The 17,654-nt window shown below is 38.8% G+C and overlaps 1 protein-coding gene across 4 annotated transcripts in view; it reads left to right on the top strand.

The window, feature by feature from the left end:
- The first annotated feature begins 11,094 nt into the window (after window positions 1-11,094).
- SMARCAD1 (SNF2 related chromatin remodeling ATPase with DExD box 1) overlaps window positions 11,095-17,654 on the top strand; it is a 79,314-nt gene continuing 72,754 nt past the window's right edge. The window contains exons 1-2 of one of the 4 annotated variants that reach the window (XM_008522337.2): window positions 11,095-11,255; window positions 11,873-12,111. In XM_008522337.2, the coding sequence (XP_008520559.1) occupies window positions 11,922-12,111 (190 nt within the window). In that variant the 5' untranslated portion in view covers window positions 11,095-11,255; window positions 11,873-11,921. Of the gene's footprint in view, window positions 11,593-11,872; window positions 12,112-17,654 lie in introns of all 4 variants that reach the window. The other 3 variants (XM_008522339.2, XM_008522338.2, XM_070612615.1) reach the window with 3 other exon arrangements.

Below are 17,654 nucleotides of genomic sequence, written 5' to 3'. Positions count from 1 at the left end.
ATGACTTTGTAATTTTGAAGTTACTTTCTTATGAAGAGTTCATTATAGCTAACTATAAATATATCATCCATGACTATTTATTGAAGCCATGATTTGATTCAGTAATGCTTCTACTTTCCAGAGTACAGACATGTAGAATGTAAGGCATTTATAATATTATCAAATACCTAAGTAGGAACAGTCCACTGGCAACATACATTGCACAAAAATATAAAATGTTAACGTGCAATTTATCCCCTAGACTGTGTTTTGACTAAAGTAGATCTGGTAGTAAGAAGAATTTTGAATTATATTTAATGTTTGTGGAATTTGAAATGGCTGAAAGAAAAGAATAACTTAGGGGGCCGGCCCAGTGGCATTATGGTTAAGTTCGCGCACTCTGCTTTGGTGGCCCAGGGTTCACCGTTTTGGATGCTGGGCATGGACGTATGCACCACTCATCAAGCCATGCTGTGGTGGCGTCCCACATAGAAGAACTAGAAAGACTTGCAACTAGGATATACAACTATGTACTGGGGCTTTGGGGAGAAAAAAAAGAGGAAGGTTGGCAACAGATGTTAGCTCTAGGCCAATTTTCCTCACCAAAAAAAAGGAAGAAGAAGAAGAAAGAAAGAAGGAAAAGAATATCTTATTTTCTTTTGGAATCTCTTTGTAAAGACCAATTCAAGAAGAAATAAATCTCTGTACAGGAGTGATTACAATGATCCAGTTTGAGTTAAATATATTGTGAAATGTGACATTTGCAGAATGGTAGATATACTTCAAGGTAAGAATTACTACAACAAAAATGAGATGCCACAAGTATAGATGTGGTAAAATTTGAACCGGCATGTGTGAGTTGAATAATTGAAAGTATCAAGTGCCATCCTGACACTGTGGGTGTAGACAATCAAGATGGTGACCACACAATGTCATGAGGAAACTGACTTGCAAGCACACTGGGAGAAAAAGTAGCGTCTTGTGTGTAAGTGTGTGTAAACTCAAGTTTCTAGAGTATCCTGACAATTGTAAGACATACATAAGTAGAAAAAAGAAGTGAAAAAAATTAGGATAAAAAAATTAAGTAAGGAAAGATATAACATGAGATTTGTCCTTTAATGAGAGGTTACTGAAAATAAAGCATTATATGCTTTATTTAGAATTTAAATCCTACCTTTTTCCAGAAAAGCAATTACGGTAGTTAACAAAATATAGCAGGCAATTATCATAAGGGTAAAAAATACTCAATAATACTTTTTAATCCCTTAAATTGGTAATGGCAGTTACCAGAGGTTGTAAGTTTTATTTATTTATTTATTTATTTTAAAGATTTTCTTTTTTTCCTTTTTCTCCCCAAAGCCACCGGGTACATGGTTGTATATTCTTAGTTGTGGGTCCTTCTAGTTGTGGCATGTGGGATGCTGCCCCAGCGTGGCTTAATGAGTGGTGCCACGTCTGCGCCCAGGATTCGAACCAACGAAACACTGGGCCGCCTGCAGTGGAGCACGCGAACTTAACCACTCAGGCATGGGACCAGCCCCCAGAGGTTTTAAGTTTTAAAAGGCACACACAGGGATGGAATCACCATGGATTCCACCGGAGTTATGAGGCTTAAGGACCTCTCTGCCAGAATATCTTAATGTGAAGTCCATGGAGCACTGGGGATCCCTGAGCCTCCTGAAATTATGTACAATCCGTTGCGTGCATATGCAGTTTTCTGGAAGGCATTACATAGTTTTTTAAAATCAGATTATCAAAAGAGGTTCATGACCATCCCTTCCACCTTTCCAAATTAAGAATAATTACCCTGGGAAAGAAGTATTTGCTTATAAATTGGTAATTTGTCTTAGTTTCTTGTTACCAAGGAAGAAAGATCTGTTTAGTTTTATGATTTGGTATCTTGTCTTTTCCATTTCATATTTGTGTGTGTGAGGTAAGATTAGTTTATGCAAGTTTCCATTACCAACCAGGTGTGGTTTACATTTTTAAGATACCAAGTTATTAAGGATCCAGATTTGTAAATCCCCTTTTTAATCTCTCTTGCTGTTTATTATTTTGTTTGGTTTCTTATTCATTTCAAGTTTGGAAGGGTTGCTCCTACCACAAATTGCTGCATGGTTTTATTTCGGTAAATATAGAGCAAAAAGAAATAAAATAAAATTTCCACAGTCATTCCTCCTATTTAATGAAGAAATTTGAGGATTCTAGCAAATATTTTCATTGAGCCCATCTCAAAACTAACAGGTAATTAACAGGATTTTGGCAGCTGTATTAGTCAGAGTTCCATGGAAAAACAGAACCAAGAGGATACATAAAAGTATATAGAAAGAGATTTATTACTAGGGATTGGCTCACTCGGTTTTGGAAAGCGAGAAGTCCCTCTGCAAGCTGGAGGTCCAGGAAAGCCACTGGTGTGTTCCAGTAAAGACCTAAGTCTGAAGGCCTGACAACAGGTCCGAAAGGCAGGAGAAGATGGATGTCCCAGTTCAGAGAGTGAATTCACCCTTTTCCACCTTTTTGTTCTATTCAGGCCCTCAATGGATTGGATGATGCCCACCCACACTAGTGAGGACAATCTTTACTGAGTCTATCAATTCAAATGCTAATCTCTTTACAGAAACACCCTCACAGACACACCCAGAAACAATGTTTTACCAGCTATCTGGGTATCCCTTAGCCCAGCCAAACTGACACATAAAATTAACCACCACAGCGGTCCCACATAAATATTTATTTTAATTTAAAAGGTGAATTCTACCCCCATAGGGACCCTTGAAGCAATAATTTATTTCTGAAATCTTATCCACCACATTTGAGTAGTCCTGATGACAAAATTCTATTTTATGGGCTATAATCTAGGAACTTTATCTTAATTCTCATGGTGAATCACAAAAACACCTTAATACAAATTAGAAATGATAATGCAAATTTTCTGTGACTAAGTGCGTATTTCTATTTTTTTTTAAGACTTTATTTTTCCTTTTTCTCCCCAAAGCCCCCCCAGGACATGGTTGTATATTTTTAGTTGTGGGTCCTTCTAGTTGTGGCATGTGGGATGCTGCCACAGCATGGCCTGATGAGCAGTGCCAAGTCCTCACCCAGAATTCAAACCAGCGAATCCCTGGGCCACCGAAGCAGAGGGTGCGAACTTAACTGCTCGGCCACAGGGCCAGCCCCATAAGTGTATGTTTCTAAAGAAAAGGTGCCTTTAATCTCATTTGCACTATTGAGAAAGAGGAATTAGATACTGTTGTGGGAAATAATTCTTCTGGAAAAGAAGGCAGAAAGAAAGTGTGAGGAAACATAAGCAAAATCTATTAAATGTCGGCTTTTGTACTCAGCTACTCCAAGCATGAGGTGGATAGACAATGAGCCTAAAATTTCCAGTTCCTGAGTGCAGGTATTTTAAGATGGGAAAATAAGGAACATTGTAATTCTAACTAGAAGAATCAGTACATTTGACAGAAAAATGTAGAAAAATATTTGGATATGTTCCAATTATCTATTACTGCATAACGAACTAACCCCAAAACTTATTGGCTTAAAACAATAGCCATTTTATTATATCTTATGATTTTGTAGGTCAGGAATTTGGGCCAAGGTGAGTGATTCAAATTTTATCATTTCTTTCTCATTTACTAATTGGAATACTTTTATAAACAGATACTTTCCTTCATCTGTTATTTGATTACCTAGTAGAACTCTTCATAGAGTAAAGGCAGGAAAAATCTTCTTTTACTTAACTTGTCAGTATTCGTGATAGTGAATTTTCTTCCTTTCATTCTCCAAAGATGAGTTTTTTAAAAAAATACTGTAAAGAACTCACGAATTTAAACAAATTTGATGGCTTTCACATAATTGCAATTTTTAATTGTACTGAAGTTCAAATTGGCCCACTTTGCCTCTTCAAGTTGATTCTTGAATGTTTTTGACATGATGTTAGTGGTCTTTGATAACTTCCCTGCTTTTTTGGTATATGAAGATATTCCAGGTTCACCCCGTATGTTTCCTGTCCCAGACTAGAATTTTTCCTTTTTCTAAGAAGTCTTGGTTTAGTGCTAAATGATATTTCAAGACCGCAATCTTGGAGGCAGGGATGTGTATTGGGCTAGTCACTTCCTGGGCCATTTCAGTGGACACAGATAGGAAATACACACACGTTATATACGTATGTATATGTATATATATAGTATGTGTGTATGTGTGTCTCAAACCTCATAAGTTCCTACTGATATTTCCAGTTCAAATAAAGAACTCCTCTGCAGTCTAGGCTGTACACTCTAACATCGCTCTATCACATCTGTATCTCCTTTCTTCTACTTGAGAATCCTGGTTCTCAAAGAAAAAGGAAATTATATAATAGAGTTATTCATTTGTTTTATGCAACAAAATCCACACAACAGTCTCAGAATAATATACTAATACACTTACTCCAATTACTGAAAAGTTAAAAAATATTCTTTTCATGTGTTCCTACCATTCCTTCCCCATTTTAAGAGGTGTGCATTGATAGATCATATAACCATTATATACTATACTTTTTTCCTTTTAAACCTCATATTGTCTTCATTCTACAAATAACCATATGTTAGTGCTCAATATCTGTCCCTTCACCAGTCTCGACAGACATTTTGGTTGTATATAGCTCGCTCTTTAATAGATTCTTCAGAAGTGCTCCTGACAACAATATCCACAGAGTTCTTGTATAATGTTAAAGTTTGTCTGTGACTTTATATTTGAAAGACACCTTGTTCAGTACAAAATCCTTGGATCATGTTTTCTTTCCTTGAGTATCCTAAAAACAATACTCCATTTTCTTTTGACATAAAGACTTGCTGTTAAAACTGTGATGATAGGGGGGCTGGCCCCGTGGCCGAGTGGTTAAGTTCGCGCGCTCCGCTGCAGGCGGCCCAGTGTTTCGTTGGTTCAAATCCTGGGCGCGGACATGGCACTGCTCATCAGACCACGCTGAGGCAGCGTCTCACATGCCACAACTAGAAGGACCCACAACGAAGAATATACAACTATGTACCGGGGGGCTTTGGGGAGAAAAAGGAAAAAAAAATTAAATTAAATTAAAAAAAAAACAAAAAACTGTGATGATAGGGGCTGGCCCTGTGGCTGAGTAGTTAAGTTTGTGTGCTCTGCTTTGGCAGCCCAGGGTTTCGCTGGTTCGGGTCCTGGGCACGGACATGGCACCACTCATTAGGCCATGCTGAGGCGGCATCCCACATGCCACAACTAGAAGGACCCACAACTGAAAAAATATACAACTATATACTGGGGGGTTTTGGGGAGAAAAAGGAAAAATAAAATCTTAAAAATCTTAAAAAAAAAAACTGTGATGATAATATAATTTTCTTTTTTTTTTTTTTCTGCTTTATTTCCCAAACCCCCCTGGTACATAGCTGTATATCCTAGTTGCAGGTCCTTCTAGTTGTGGGATAATTTTCTTTCTCTTATAGGTCACTTGCTTGCTTTTATCTAACTGGTCAAGGAAAATTTAAATTTTAAATTTTTCCTTTGAAGTCTAAATTTTATTAGAACATGTCTTGGTGTTGGCCATATAGGTTGATATTCTCAGGTAAATGATATGCTCTTTCAGTATATAGTTTCAAATCTTTATAATTTTCAGGAAATGCTTTTTGAATTAGAGCTTTAATTATTTCTTCCACACCTTTGCTGCGGTTTCCTTCTGAAGTGACTCCTATTATCATTATGTTGGATCTTCTTTGCTTATCTTCAGTTTTTATTGTTTCCTCTTGAAATCTATTTACCTTTCTAGTTTCACTTTTAGTTTTTTCCTCCTTTTCATCTTCTATTTCTCTTAAAGCATTATCTGTTACATTTATTCATCTATGTGCTACATCTAATTTAATCTTCATTTCTAAAGTATTTTTTCTTTTACTTCTCTTCCTTTCTTGAGTTATGTCACCTCTTTCCTGAGATTTTTTTAAACTCTGGTTATGTTGTTCTTCCACGGCATGTACCATTTTAAAGATACTAAGCTTATTTTAAAATTTATTTGTGGTTTTCTGTATGCTTAGGCACTTTTTCTAGTTATTGATATCATTCATTCGCTCAATAAATATTACTTCCCACGTACTATGTGCAGACAGACATACTAGCCTGAAGTTGAGACACACTAGCCAATCAAGCTTATTGTTTATGCAGCTAAAAAGTTTTTTTTGGATGAAGATTAGCCCTGAGCTAACATCTGTTGCCAATCCTCCTCTTTTTGCTGAGGAAGACTGGCCCTGAGCTAACATCCGTGCCAATCTTCCTCTACTGTATATGTGGGACGCCTGCCTCAGCATGGCTTGTCAAGCGGTGCCATGTCCGCACCCAGGATCCGAATTGGTGAACCCCGGGCCACAGAAATGGAACATGCAAACTTAACTGCTGCACCACCGGGCCAGCCCCAATGCAGCTAAAATTTTGTGGTTGTTTGTTATGCAACAAAACATTGACTAATACACCGCATTTATAATTATTAAGTCCTAACTGTATTTAGTCTCAACAGAATACTTTTACAACATGAATTCTCCATTTTTGAAATCTTCATTTTTGACCATGTCCACTGGATGTATGTCTTTAGAAACATTTTAAGAAAGATATATTTTCAAAGAACTAAAAGTTTGAAATTGTTTTATTTTTCCTTCCATAAATGACTGACCTAGAAAGTTAGTGAGTCACAGTCTTTTCCCTCCAGAGCTTTGTAGATGTTGCATCATTACCTTCTGGCTTTTAGGTTTTGTTTTTTTGTTTGTTTGTTTTTGAGGAAGATTAGCTCTGAGCTAACATCTGCTGCCAATCCTCCTCTTTTTTTTGCTGAGGAAGACTCGCCCTGAGCTAAATCTGTGCCCATGTTCCTCTATGTTATATGTGGGACACCTACCACAGCATGGCTTGCCAAGCAGTGCCATGTCCACACCTGGGATCTGAACTGGCGAACCCCAGGACGCCAAAACAGAACGTGCACACTTAACTGCTGTGCCACCAGGCCAGCCCTTGGGTTTTAGTTTAATGAACAAGTTTTTCACTTATTTTTTTTGTCTCTTGTAGGCTGCAGGGTCTTTCTGGAAAAACACTTGCACGACATTTTTTAAATTCTTGAAATTTAAAAAAAAATTCTTTAGGGCATTTTTAGTGTACAGTGTCTTTTCATTGCTTCTGTCTTTAATCCAGTGAGCTCTTTCACTTACAAACTAAAGGGAGCTCATGACATTTTCTATTATATTTCTCATTATATATTCTGTTCATTTTGTGTATGTGTGTATTCTTTTCTCTGATTATATTAATTCAAAGTTGCTTCTCAATCCTCTGACTGTTATATTTATCATCCCTTTGAATCTCACTGATTTCATCTCTTTGCCTTTTTCCTCTGCATTTTGGGGGAACAGGTGGTTTTCAAATTTTTCTTCCATATTTTTTTCTGCCAGTCTCAGCCTATGAATAAGCAATGTTGGGTTGGATCAGTCTTTGTGGTTCTTATTATGATTGCGAAAAGCCTTCAGCAATAACCACCAGGAAACTTTGAAAAAAAAGATTACTCAAAGGATCTGGAAATCACACAGCACACCTGGGGCCAAACAGCAAGGTCAGGGTAGAGAGAGAGAGTACACAGGCCTGGGGTTCTCCTTTTATTGGGGTCAAGGGTGGGCCCAGAGTTTCATGGGCTCACTCTTTATTGGTGAATTTTACACATAAGAGCCAGAATTTAAAGCGTAAGAAAAAAAACCAAGTGGCCCAAATGGTTAGTTGCTGAAATCAATCAAGATAGCTAAAACAAAGGGGCCTCAGTGGAGAGGCAGCCTGGCTCTTTGTCTAGTCATGTGGCTAGCAGTGTGTTTATTTGAGATAGCCATCTTGAAGCGACTGGCTCTGCAATCAAACCTTAAGTCAGGCATTTGCATTACCAAAAAAAACCAAAAACAAAAACAAAAAACAACTGTCAGGGCTTACACTATACATGCGAATAATTGAATGTTTATGGTCACTTTCTAAAAAATTTGTTAGGTTTATTGACTTATAATTTATACTGTATATTATACAGTATAAAATATTGAGTTATAATTTATACTGTATGAGAATTGTCATATTCCACTCTAAGATCCACAGTAAGATTAACCCCTTCTACATCTGTAGTAGTTGCTTAAAATTTGACAAATATATTTAGTCACCACCCTAATCAGTCTATTCTGGGAAAGAGTGAGACAAGCAGAGGACCAAAGACTGAACTTCAGAGAATGACCATATTTAGGGTCAGAAGGAAGAAACCTCAGAGAACTACTTTTCAGTCCCAACGCCTGCTATCATTCTGAGATTTCAGGGTCAATATAGAGAATCCTTTCACTCTTTGTTATGGGCTGAATTGTATTCCCCCCAAAATTTACATGTCAAAGTCCTAACCTCAAGTATCTCAGGATGTAACTGCACTTGGATATAGGCCCTTTGGAGAGGTAATTAAGTTAAAATGTGTCATTAGGGTGGGCCCTAACCCAATATGATAGATGTCCTTCTAAGAAAAGGAAATTTGGACACAGACAAGTACAAAGGGAAAATTATGCAAAGACACAGGGAGAATATGGCCGTCTATAAGCTAAGGAAAGAGGCTTAGGGCAGATCCTTCCTTCACGATCCTCAGATAAAACCAATCCTACCAACAATTTGATATCCAACTTCTGGCCTTCAGAGCTGCAAGAAAATAAATTTCTGTTGTGCAAGCCATCCAGTCTATGTTACTTTGTTATACACTCCCTTAAGCTTTTGATCTCCCATCAAGTAAAATCTCAATCACGCATCATTCAATTCTTCCAGGTCAATGAACACTACAGGACAACCCTACCCTTAGAACTGGGCAAGAATGGTTCCTATATAGGGTGGTTTACAGGGCTCAATCTTGCTCTTTTCCAGCTATGCCCAACCACAAAAGGAAGGAATCTGTGGGCCAAGCGGACAAGCTCACTCAAAACTTGCACCTTGACTTTTAGACAATGCTTTAGAGTTCTTGATCCCTGAAATTCTATGCTCACACAGCTCCAAGAAGGCTAAGAGTGACTTTTCCCTAGATCCTTTCTGCTGAGGGCCAACAGTATTTCCAGTATCTATATCCTTAGACCCAACATGTAGCACAAAAAGGCCCCTAGGCCCAAGAGGTGACGAAGCAGTAGGTGGGGGTAGGTTTGCCAAATAAAATACAGAACATCTTGTTAAACTTGAATTTCAGATAGACAACAAATAATTTTCTAGTATGAGTAAGTTCTAGTTATTGCATGGGACATACTTATTCTAAAAAAGTATTTGTTGTTTATCTAAAACTCAAATTCAGCAGAGCATCCTTTATTTTTTTTTAACAAATATGGAAACCCTAGGTGGAGTCAGAGTTGGAATTTGAGCTGGGTGTCTATATGCATGAACACAAGGTCCCTAATAGCATCACATGAGTGGGAAAAGGGAAGGCACCATACTGAGTGAATGTGTGTCACAGCAGGAATGGAATCCCATTGAGTGATACAGGGAAGGCAAGGTACATCAGCCAACCAGTTCTCCTTGAATCACCCACACTCTGTCTGACACATAAGAAGTCTAAATTCAACCTGGTTTTCCAGGTCATTTTTAAAATAAGACAATAGAACATATTTTATTTTTACATTTTGTTAGCTGTATTTATAATGCTTAAATATTTAGACATATGATATGTAGGTCTCCATTTTCACTCTCGCCCCAGCTGTACAAATGTCAAAGGAGTAGGACTGCTGCAGAAAATTACCCTAAATGGTCAATAGTATTATCAACCACATCTAAAAGATGCGGAAACTAAGGCTTACAGAAATTATATATAATTTTCCCAAAGTCATTCAACTAGTGGAATCCATTTTCAATGTTAGATCTGTCTAAATATAAAGCAAATACTCTTGTTTTTATTACATTTATAGCATGATGACTATAGTTAATACTGTATTGCATATGAAAGTTGCTAAGAGAGGAGATCTTAAAGCAAATATTCTTCATCGCCAAAAACAATTTACTATTTATAAGTTGATATATCCTTTGGTCATATCATTTAACATGCATGCATAAAACTAGTGCATTTCTTCTTTTTTTTTTTTTTAAAGATTTTATTTTTTCCTTTTTCTCCCCAAAGCCCCCGGGTGCATAGTTGTATATTCTTCGTTGTGGGTCCTTCTAGTTGTGGCATGTGGGACGCTGCCTCAGCGTGGTTTGATGAGCAGTGCCATGTCCACGCCCAGGATTTGAACCAACGAAAACACTGGGCCACCTGCAGCGGAGCGTGGGAACTTAACCACTCGGCCACGGGGCCAGCCCCAAAACTAGTGCATTTCATGGGACATCAGAAATAGATATAATGGAAATTCCAATTGTTCAGGCTTTGATTCTTAATTTCATGGGTCCAGACACTTGATTTTATAAGCATTCCACATTTGATAAAACTGTGGGTTCGTGTTATAATTATACAGTTCAAAACACTGATTTCTAAAACAAAATGCCAATTTAAATTTACAATGACCAATGTATTTGGCAGAATAATGATTTGTAGTATTTCGTCTTTAAGGGAAATACCAACTAGAGGATCAAATTACAATTCAGGAAATTGTCTGTTTAGTCTAATGTTAGAACAAAGAATAAATATTCTTAAGATAATATTTCCATCAAGATAGGTGAATTGTCATATTCCACTCTAAGAACAATCCAGCCAACTAGTGGAGAGGCAGTTCATACGCTTTGAAACTCAACATACCCGGGTTTTTACTCCTTAGTAATAACTACTTAACATCTGCAGGCCTCTGTTTCCTTACTTTGCAAAGACAGGCTTCTTGCAAGTGTTGAGATTATATATGTAAAACGCCTAGCACAATATTATTATACAGTCTCTATATTATGTAAAATATTATAGATTACAATATATCAAATATTACATTATATACTTTTATTATGCTATCTATAGTCATTGTGCTATTTATTACCATGCTGTTCAACAACTCTCTAGCTAACCTGGAAAAACAGGCATAAGCGCGCTTCCCAGGCAAAGAGGCGGGTACCAGTTACCAGGACAACAGCGCGCGCCTAGTCACTTTCCGCTCGCGCGTCGCTGGGGAAGAAAAAAGCCTAGGCTGCGTGTTGCGTCATCACTACGCGCTCGTTGGGTTTCTCTGTGCTGTTCTGGAAGGTCCCGGCCCGGCTACCGTCGCCTCACGCCAGGAATTATTTTTTTCTTTTCAACCTTTGTTACATCGCACCGAGGCTGCAAGACTGTAAGTACCCTGCGAGAAATGAAAGAGAGCGAGCGAGTGAGCACGAAAGAGATGCCGCCGCACGCTCTCCACCTCTGAGCTTTCCTTGTGTTTTCTTGATCCTATCAGCTTCCTCTCAGCTGGGATCGCGCCGCGTCAACTTCCGGGCGGGTGCCCGCCAGCACGGCCGCCGCCGCTCCCCTTCTTTGGCCCCTTTGTGTCCCCGCAGTGTCGAGGCTCGGGCCCTCGCACGTCCTTTCTCGAGGCAGGGAGCACTGTAGTGCAGGGAGCCTCTCACTGGGCGCGGGCGCGCGGCCCGCAGGGGGGTTAGAGTGGGGAACGTGCCTGCGCGTGCTGGGTAAGAGGAGGTTGCACGAGGGTCAGCTCGTGGTTCGAGGAAGGAGGGGCGGCGGGGGAGGGGGGATGAAGGAGAGTAAAAAGAGCGATGGAAATTTTTAAAAAGAGACCCCTGAGCACCTTCTGATTGTTATGGCCTAACAATGAGGCGCAGCCGTAATAGTCATCCTGAGCCGCTGGCATGTTTGCGGGCTCTTAATTGCCTTGGGAATGAACTGCTATGGCTTTGTATTTTATATTGTTTTCATGCCCTCTTTTTCTCTTTTATTTTTTCCCTGCAGATAGTTCACTTAAAGCTCCCAACCCCCCAAGCTGGTGGTTTCTACCATTATGAATCTTTTCAACCTGGACCGTTTTCGCTTTGAGAAAAGGAGTAAGGTTGAGGAAGCGCCCGAAGCAACCCCTCAGCTCTCCCAGCCTGGCCCTTCTTCACCCATTTCTCTTAGTGCTGAAGAGGAGAATGCTGAAGGGGAAGTTAGCAGGGCAGGCACCCCTGATTCAGATATAACTGAAAAAACAGGTGAGTTACAATGTTGCAAATTGATGTAGCATCAAGAGAGATTTCTTAAAAGATGAAAGCCACAAGAGATTCTATTTTTATTCTTGAGGTCATACAAACTGACGCGTTGTCCTTCACCATGCCCCTTTAAATGCAGCTTTTCACTGCCATAGGCACCGTGTTTCTCCAACTGAGCATCCATCCATAGTTGCTTCACTTTGATATGAGTGCTTAGAATATGGCCCAGTGATGGAAGTTGAAATCAGAATTTAGGTCATCCTTAGGTCAGAATGGTTGCTACTGGAAGAGAAACTAGGTGATTCAGGCCTGTGATAGACTTTGAGGCTGTTATTGCCGGGTGTTTACATTCATTCCAGTATTCTTCCAGAAAATATTGATCACCTGCTATAAGCTAGACTTTATTCAGGGTGCGTGAAGACAAGCACTATGAACAAATGAAGATTGGATCATTTTCAGATTTGCCATCACTGAACTTCCTGGAGATCACCAGAGAACGAATGAATGATTGGTATTCTTCATGGTGAATGAATCATTTTTAACCTCTTCACCAGATTCTCATGGACAGTAGGATTTGAGAAGAAGCCAAAAATTAGCATTTCTATTTTAGTTTATGTTGTCCGAACAAGTTAACAATTAGATTCTATTTATATTTGAACTCTTACTATGTTCTAGGCATAGTGCTGAGTGCTTCACATTCTCTCATTTTATTTGCGCAACAATCCTGCAAGGTGTTATTTCCGTATTTTGCAGAAATGAGACCCAGGGAGGTTAAGTTGTTAGGAAGCTGGTAGAAACGGAATTAAAATCGAAGCGGTCCAATTCCTGAGCATAACCTTTTACTCATTTACATTATATAGTTTATTATAAGAGGTGAGAGGGACAGTAGAAGCTTTACTTTAATGTTTATTTCAGTAATACTTTTTTTTAAAATGCAAAACTAAATATTTCACAAGCAGCTTTTAAATTAACGTGGCCCTGACAAGATTGATAATGTATATATCTTCACCCTTGGTGTCCCTGTTTTGTTTGGTAAATTCTGCTTAAATGTAACGGTGATGGCAGAGTCGCTGCAAGTTAACAATAGAATAACGTTTTAAAATACTCTGGTGTAATTGGAATATGGTGGAATGATTGGGTAGGTTGGATTAAGTGAGAGTTAGGAGTCCAATTTGGAAAGGCTTTGATTGTCTAAAGAGTTTTGAGCTTGTCTGGATTTTCTGGGGAACCTCTGAAGGATTTTAAGCACAGGAGTGACATCCCTTTGTTCTTTCAACAGATATTTGATTTGCATAACATGTTGTAGTTAATGTCTAAACATCCGTGCTCTTTAATATTTTAACAGTAAATATTTTAATCGTTTCTTGTGTAGTTAGAGAGGACAGGGAAGGTTAGAGTGTAGGCATGGGGTTTTGAGTCCTTAAAAGTCTCTGCTGGCGCCGGCCCAGTGGCACAGCAGTTGAGTTTGCGTACTCTGCCTTGGCGGTCCGGGGGTTGCTGGTTTGAATCCCGGGTGCGGACATGGCACCGCTTATCAAGCCATGCTGTGGCAGGCATCCTACACATAAAACAGAGGAAGATGGGCACAGATGTTAGCTCAGGGCCTATCTTCCTCAGCAAAAAGAAGAGGATTGGTAGCAGATGTTGGCTCAGGGCTAATCTCCCTCAAAACAAAGATAGTCTCTGCTGCTGTTTTTTTAGTTAAAGGGAACATTGGACAAGTCACTTAAAATCTGAGGTCCACAGTTTTTTCATCTTTAAAATAAAAGTACTTTGTAAACTGGAATTCAATGGAATGTTTTAGTTATTTATCAATATTAGAAATATGAAATTCTTAATTGCCTTTTCTAGTCAAAAGATGTTTTTCTGCCTTTTTCTGTCTGAAGAGACTTCACTCATTTTCTGTTTATTGGGACTTTTTCTTTTCATACATAAATTCCTCTTAGAAACTGAGATTACCTTTAGGAATCACGTGGTGAGTCTTGATGACACTGGGAAATATGAAAATTAAGTGTGTTCTGGGATTGGTGAGAATTCATCCTATTAGGAATCGAGAGCTTTGCTTTAAGAAAAGATTAGTGTGAATGATACTGAATTTTAGAAATTTGAAAACTAAGGCTAAGTTTAGACTTTATGGGCTCTAGGAGCCATTAAAGGCTTTAGATAAAGGAGTAAAATGATGAAAGAAAGTTGTTTTGTAAATTCAGTCTAGCAGTTGTGAGTACTGTACATTATAGAGAGTAGGGCTTGAAGGGTTAGGAATCGTTTAGGAAGCTCTTAGAATCCAAACTTGATGATCATGGTAGAAATGAAGAAGAACGAGATGTGAGAGATTTCTAAGTGAGAAAGGGCAAGGTTTTACAGCAAGATTCTTGGTAGGAATGAGATAAAATGAATGTTAAGAATTTTAGCTTAGATAATTGAAAAAAAAAAGAGAGTTCTCTACATCAGAATAGGTATGAAGTACCCATCTTAAGTTATTGGGCACGCATTTAAAAGTGCAAATAGGAATCAAAGGTCCTGCCCCCAATTTAGCTGTTGGAGTAGACCAAAGGCAACTTCCCTTAGCATGAGGGAGGGCCTGCTGAATTGAGTGTTGTGCCTTGGGCTGTGGAGAGGATAAGATGCTGAAGTTGGATTTAAGATCAGGACTGCATATGGAGATTGGGAATCATCAGTGGCATACAGATAATGACTTGACTTCCTTTATCATCGTGTAACTTAGTCTGCCATTGTGGGATAATGCTATCTTTGTTTATTTACAATAGTGTTAGTCTCTAAGTCAGCTTATAGGATGAAAATTGTATGCAGTTAAGATTACCTGTAATCACTCTTTTTCAGCTTATCCTGTTATTTCACCTAATATGAGTTAATATTTTATTTATTACCATCCTCTTTCAGTTACTGTGCCACAGATACACTGTTCCTTGAATAGGCCAAGCACAGTCCCATCTTTCCTTCTTCCCATTTGCTCTTTGCCTGCAAGACCCTTTTTGCTGGTATTTGCATATGACTCAGCTTCTTTCAGTAGGGCTTGGTGAAATGTTACCTTTTTTAGAAGGCCTTCACTTGATCACTTTCTCTGAGGTAGCAACTCCCTCCCCCCTCCCCAGTTTTACTCTACTGTATTTTTCTGTATAATTTATTACTACGTAACATTAGATTATATATTTGTCTCCCCTCTTATTAGAATATAGTCATGCATTGCTTAATGACGGGATCACTTCTGAGAAATTCATTGTTAGGTGATTTTGTCATTGTGGGAACATCATAGAGTGTACTTATACAAATCTAGATGGTATAGCCTACTACATTCCTAGGCCATATGGTGCTAATTTTATGGGACCATCGTCATATGTGTGATCTGTCATTGACCAAAACATTGTTATGCAGCACATGACTAAGATCCATGAGAGCAGAGATCTTGTCTGTCTTGTTCACCTGTTCATCTCTGTTGCTCAGAACAGTGAGTGGCATGTAGTAGGCCCTCAGTTCACTGAGAATGTGTTGAAGAAAGGAACATCGGGGGGCCCACCCAGTGCTGCAGGGTTAAGTTTGCACATTGTACTTTGGCAGCCTGGGGTTCACCACTTGGGATCCCAGGTGTGGACCTGCACACTGCTCATCAAGCCATGCTGTAGTAGGCGTCCCACATATAAAGTGGAGGAAGATGGGCACAGATGTTAGCTCAGGGCCAGACTTCCTCAGCACAAAGAGTAGGCTTGGCGGCAGATGTTCGCTCAGGGCTAATCTTTCTCAAAATAAATAAATAAAATATTTTTTTAAAAAAGGGAGTATCGGATGATAAATGGGTGATATTTATACTTTGTATATATTTTTTAAATATCCCTCTTTCTCTTTATGATCTCAAAATAGTCCCTTAGCCATCAGACATTCTTCAGCCATGGATGCTTTAAACTACTTTTGATACAGGACAGGCTCCTTTAATCCAGTCTTTGGATGTGAGGGCATACACTTTACGTTCATTGCAGTATTCCTTCAAAAAATATTGATCACTTACTATGAGCCAGACTTTTTTCAAGGTATGTGAAACAACCACTGTGAACAAATGGAGATCAGATCGCATTATTTTGCCAGCACTTGACTTTCTGGAGATCTCCTTCTCTTCCCTTCTCCCCTCCTCAGGTTTATTTCACTCTCACAATGCCCAGAGTTATCAATAGTTATTACTTACAGTTTATTTCTCTTTTTTCTTTGACTTTTTTGGGAGTGTAGTGGGTTTGGAGGGAGTAAAGCAGTGGCAGATGAGTGTGAAAGGAGAGAGCCTACTATGTTTTATGCATAAGGGATAAAAATGTGAACAAAGCGTGATCCTCAAGGAGCACCAGGAGGAAGGGGCATGTAAATTTATATAGTTAAAATAGTGTACAATATGATAACTCATATAGAGAGGAAGATAGCAAGCATTGTAGGGTCACAGTCAAATTCACAAATGATTAAATTATATCTATTCTTCCTGGGGAGGATCAGGAAAAGTCATAGAGAGATGATTTTGAGTGGACCCTAAACAATGAATCATTGCTTCTTCGGTGAACAAGGGATGAAAAATATGTTGCTTTGAAGAGTCTGTGGTGTGTGTATGGGAAAGGAGAGGTTATCTATGGAAGAGGAGATTTGGGGCAATATAGATGAAGCTGAAAAATAGAAATGTAAACTGCTTGGTTGTGAGGGGCCAGGGAGGATGGACTTTATTTGGTACACGCTATAGAGCATTTCAGTGTGGGAAAACCATTAATGAAGCTGTTGTATTAATTGAAGCCTAAAGGTAGGAAATGACAGCAGGGATGACAGAGGAGGCAATTTAGGAAAGTTTTAAGTGACATGTGTTGGATGGTGTTTGATGATCAGTTAAATGTGGAGGATTTAAAGAGAACTCACGTCTTTTCTTGGACAGCTGAGTGATTGGCACTATCAACTGAATTAGGCAAGTAGGATTAGGAGGATATTAAAATATGTTGCATTTGCTACCTCTCATATTTCAGTAGCAAGGTCTAGTAAAGGGTTGAACGTTAGAGTTTGGAGCTCAGAGAGTGGTCGAAACCTGAGAAATCAACTTTGGAGTCATCTTTGTGGTAGTGAACAAAAACTGTCCAAGGTGTGTATTAAGAAGCATCAACATTTAGTGATGGACAAAGGAAGGGAAACCAATGAAAGATATAAAGGATGATTAGAATAGTCAGAGAAAATGATAATACCCTGGAAGCTAAAGAAAGAAAGTTTCCAGTTTGGTGTATTATGAACAGTTTCAAACTCTGTAGAGAAGTGAAGTTGGATGGGGACTGATCAGAGACCCCTTTCCTTGGAAATTAAGTTACTGTTGACCTTTAACAGACAGTTTCAGTAGAAAGGTAAGGAGGTGAAGACTACTCTTTCAAGAAGGAAAGAGAGAAACGGCTTGACTGGGAAGGAATGTCAAGGAAAGATGCTTCAGGATTGTTGAAAATTGAGCATGTTTGTTGACCAAGGGAAAGAAGCTAGTGGAGAAGAAAAGGGTGAAGGGAGAAGAGGCATCTGAAGAGAGACAT

This window comes from Equus przewalskii, chromosome 3 (genome assembly GCF_037783145.1).
Source record: "Equus przewalskii isolate Varuska chromosome 3, EquPr2, whole genome shotgun sequence".
In the NCBI taxonomy this organism is placed as follows: Eukaryota; Metazoa; Chordata; class Mammalia; order Perissodactyla; family Equidae; genus Equus; species Equus przewalskii.
The sequence above is the reverse complement of the archived record's forward strand: the minus strand, read 5'-3'. Positions and strand labels throughout refer to the sequence as shown.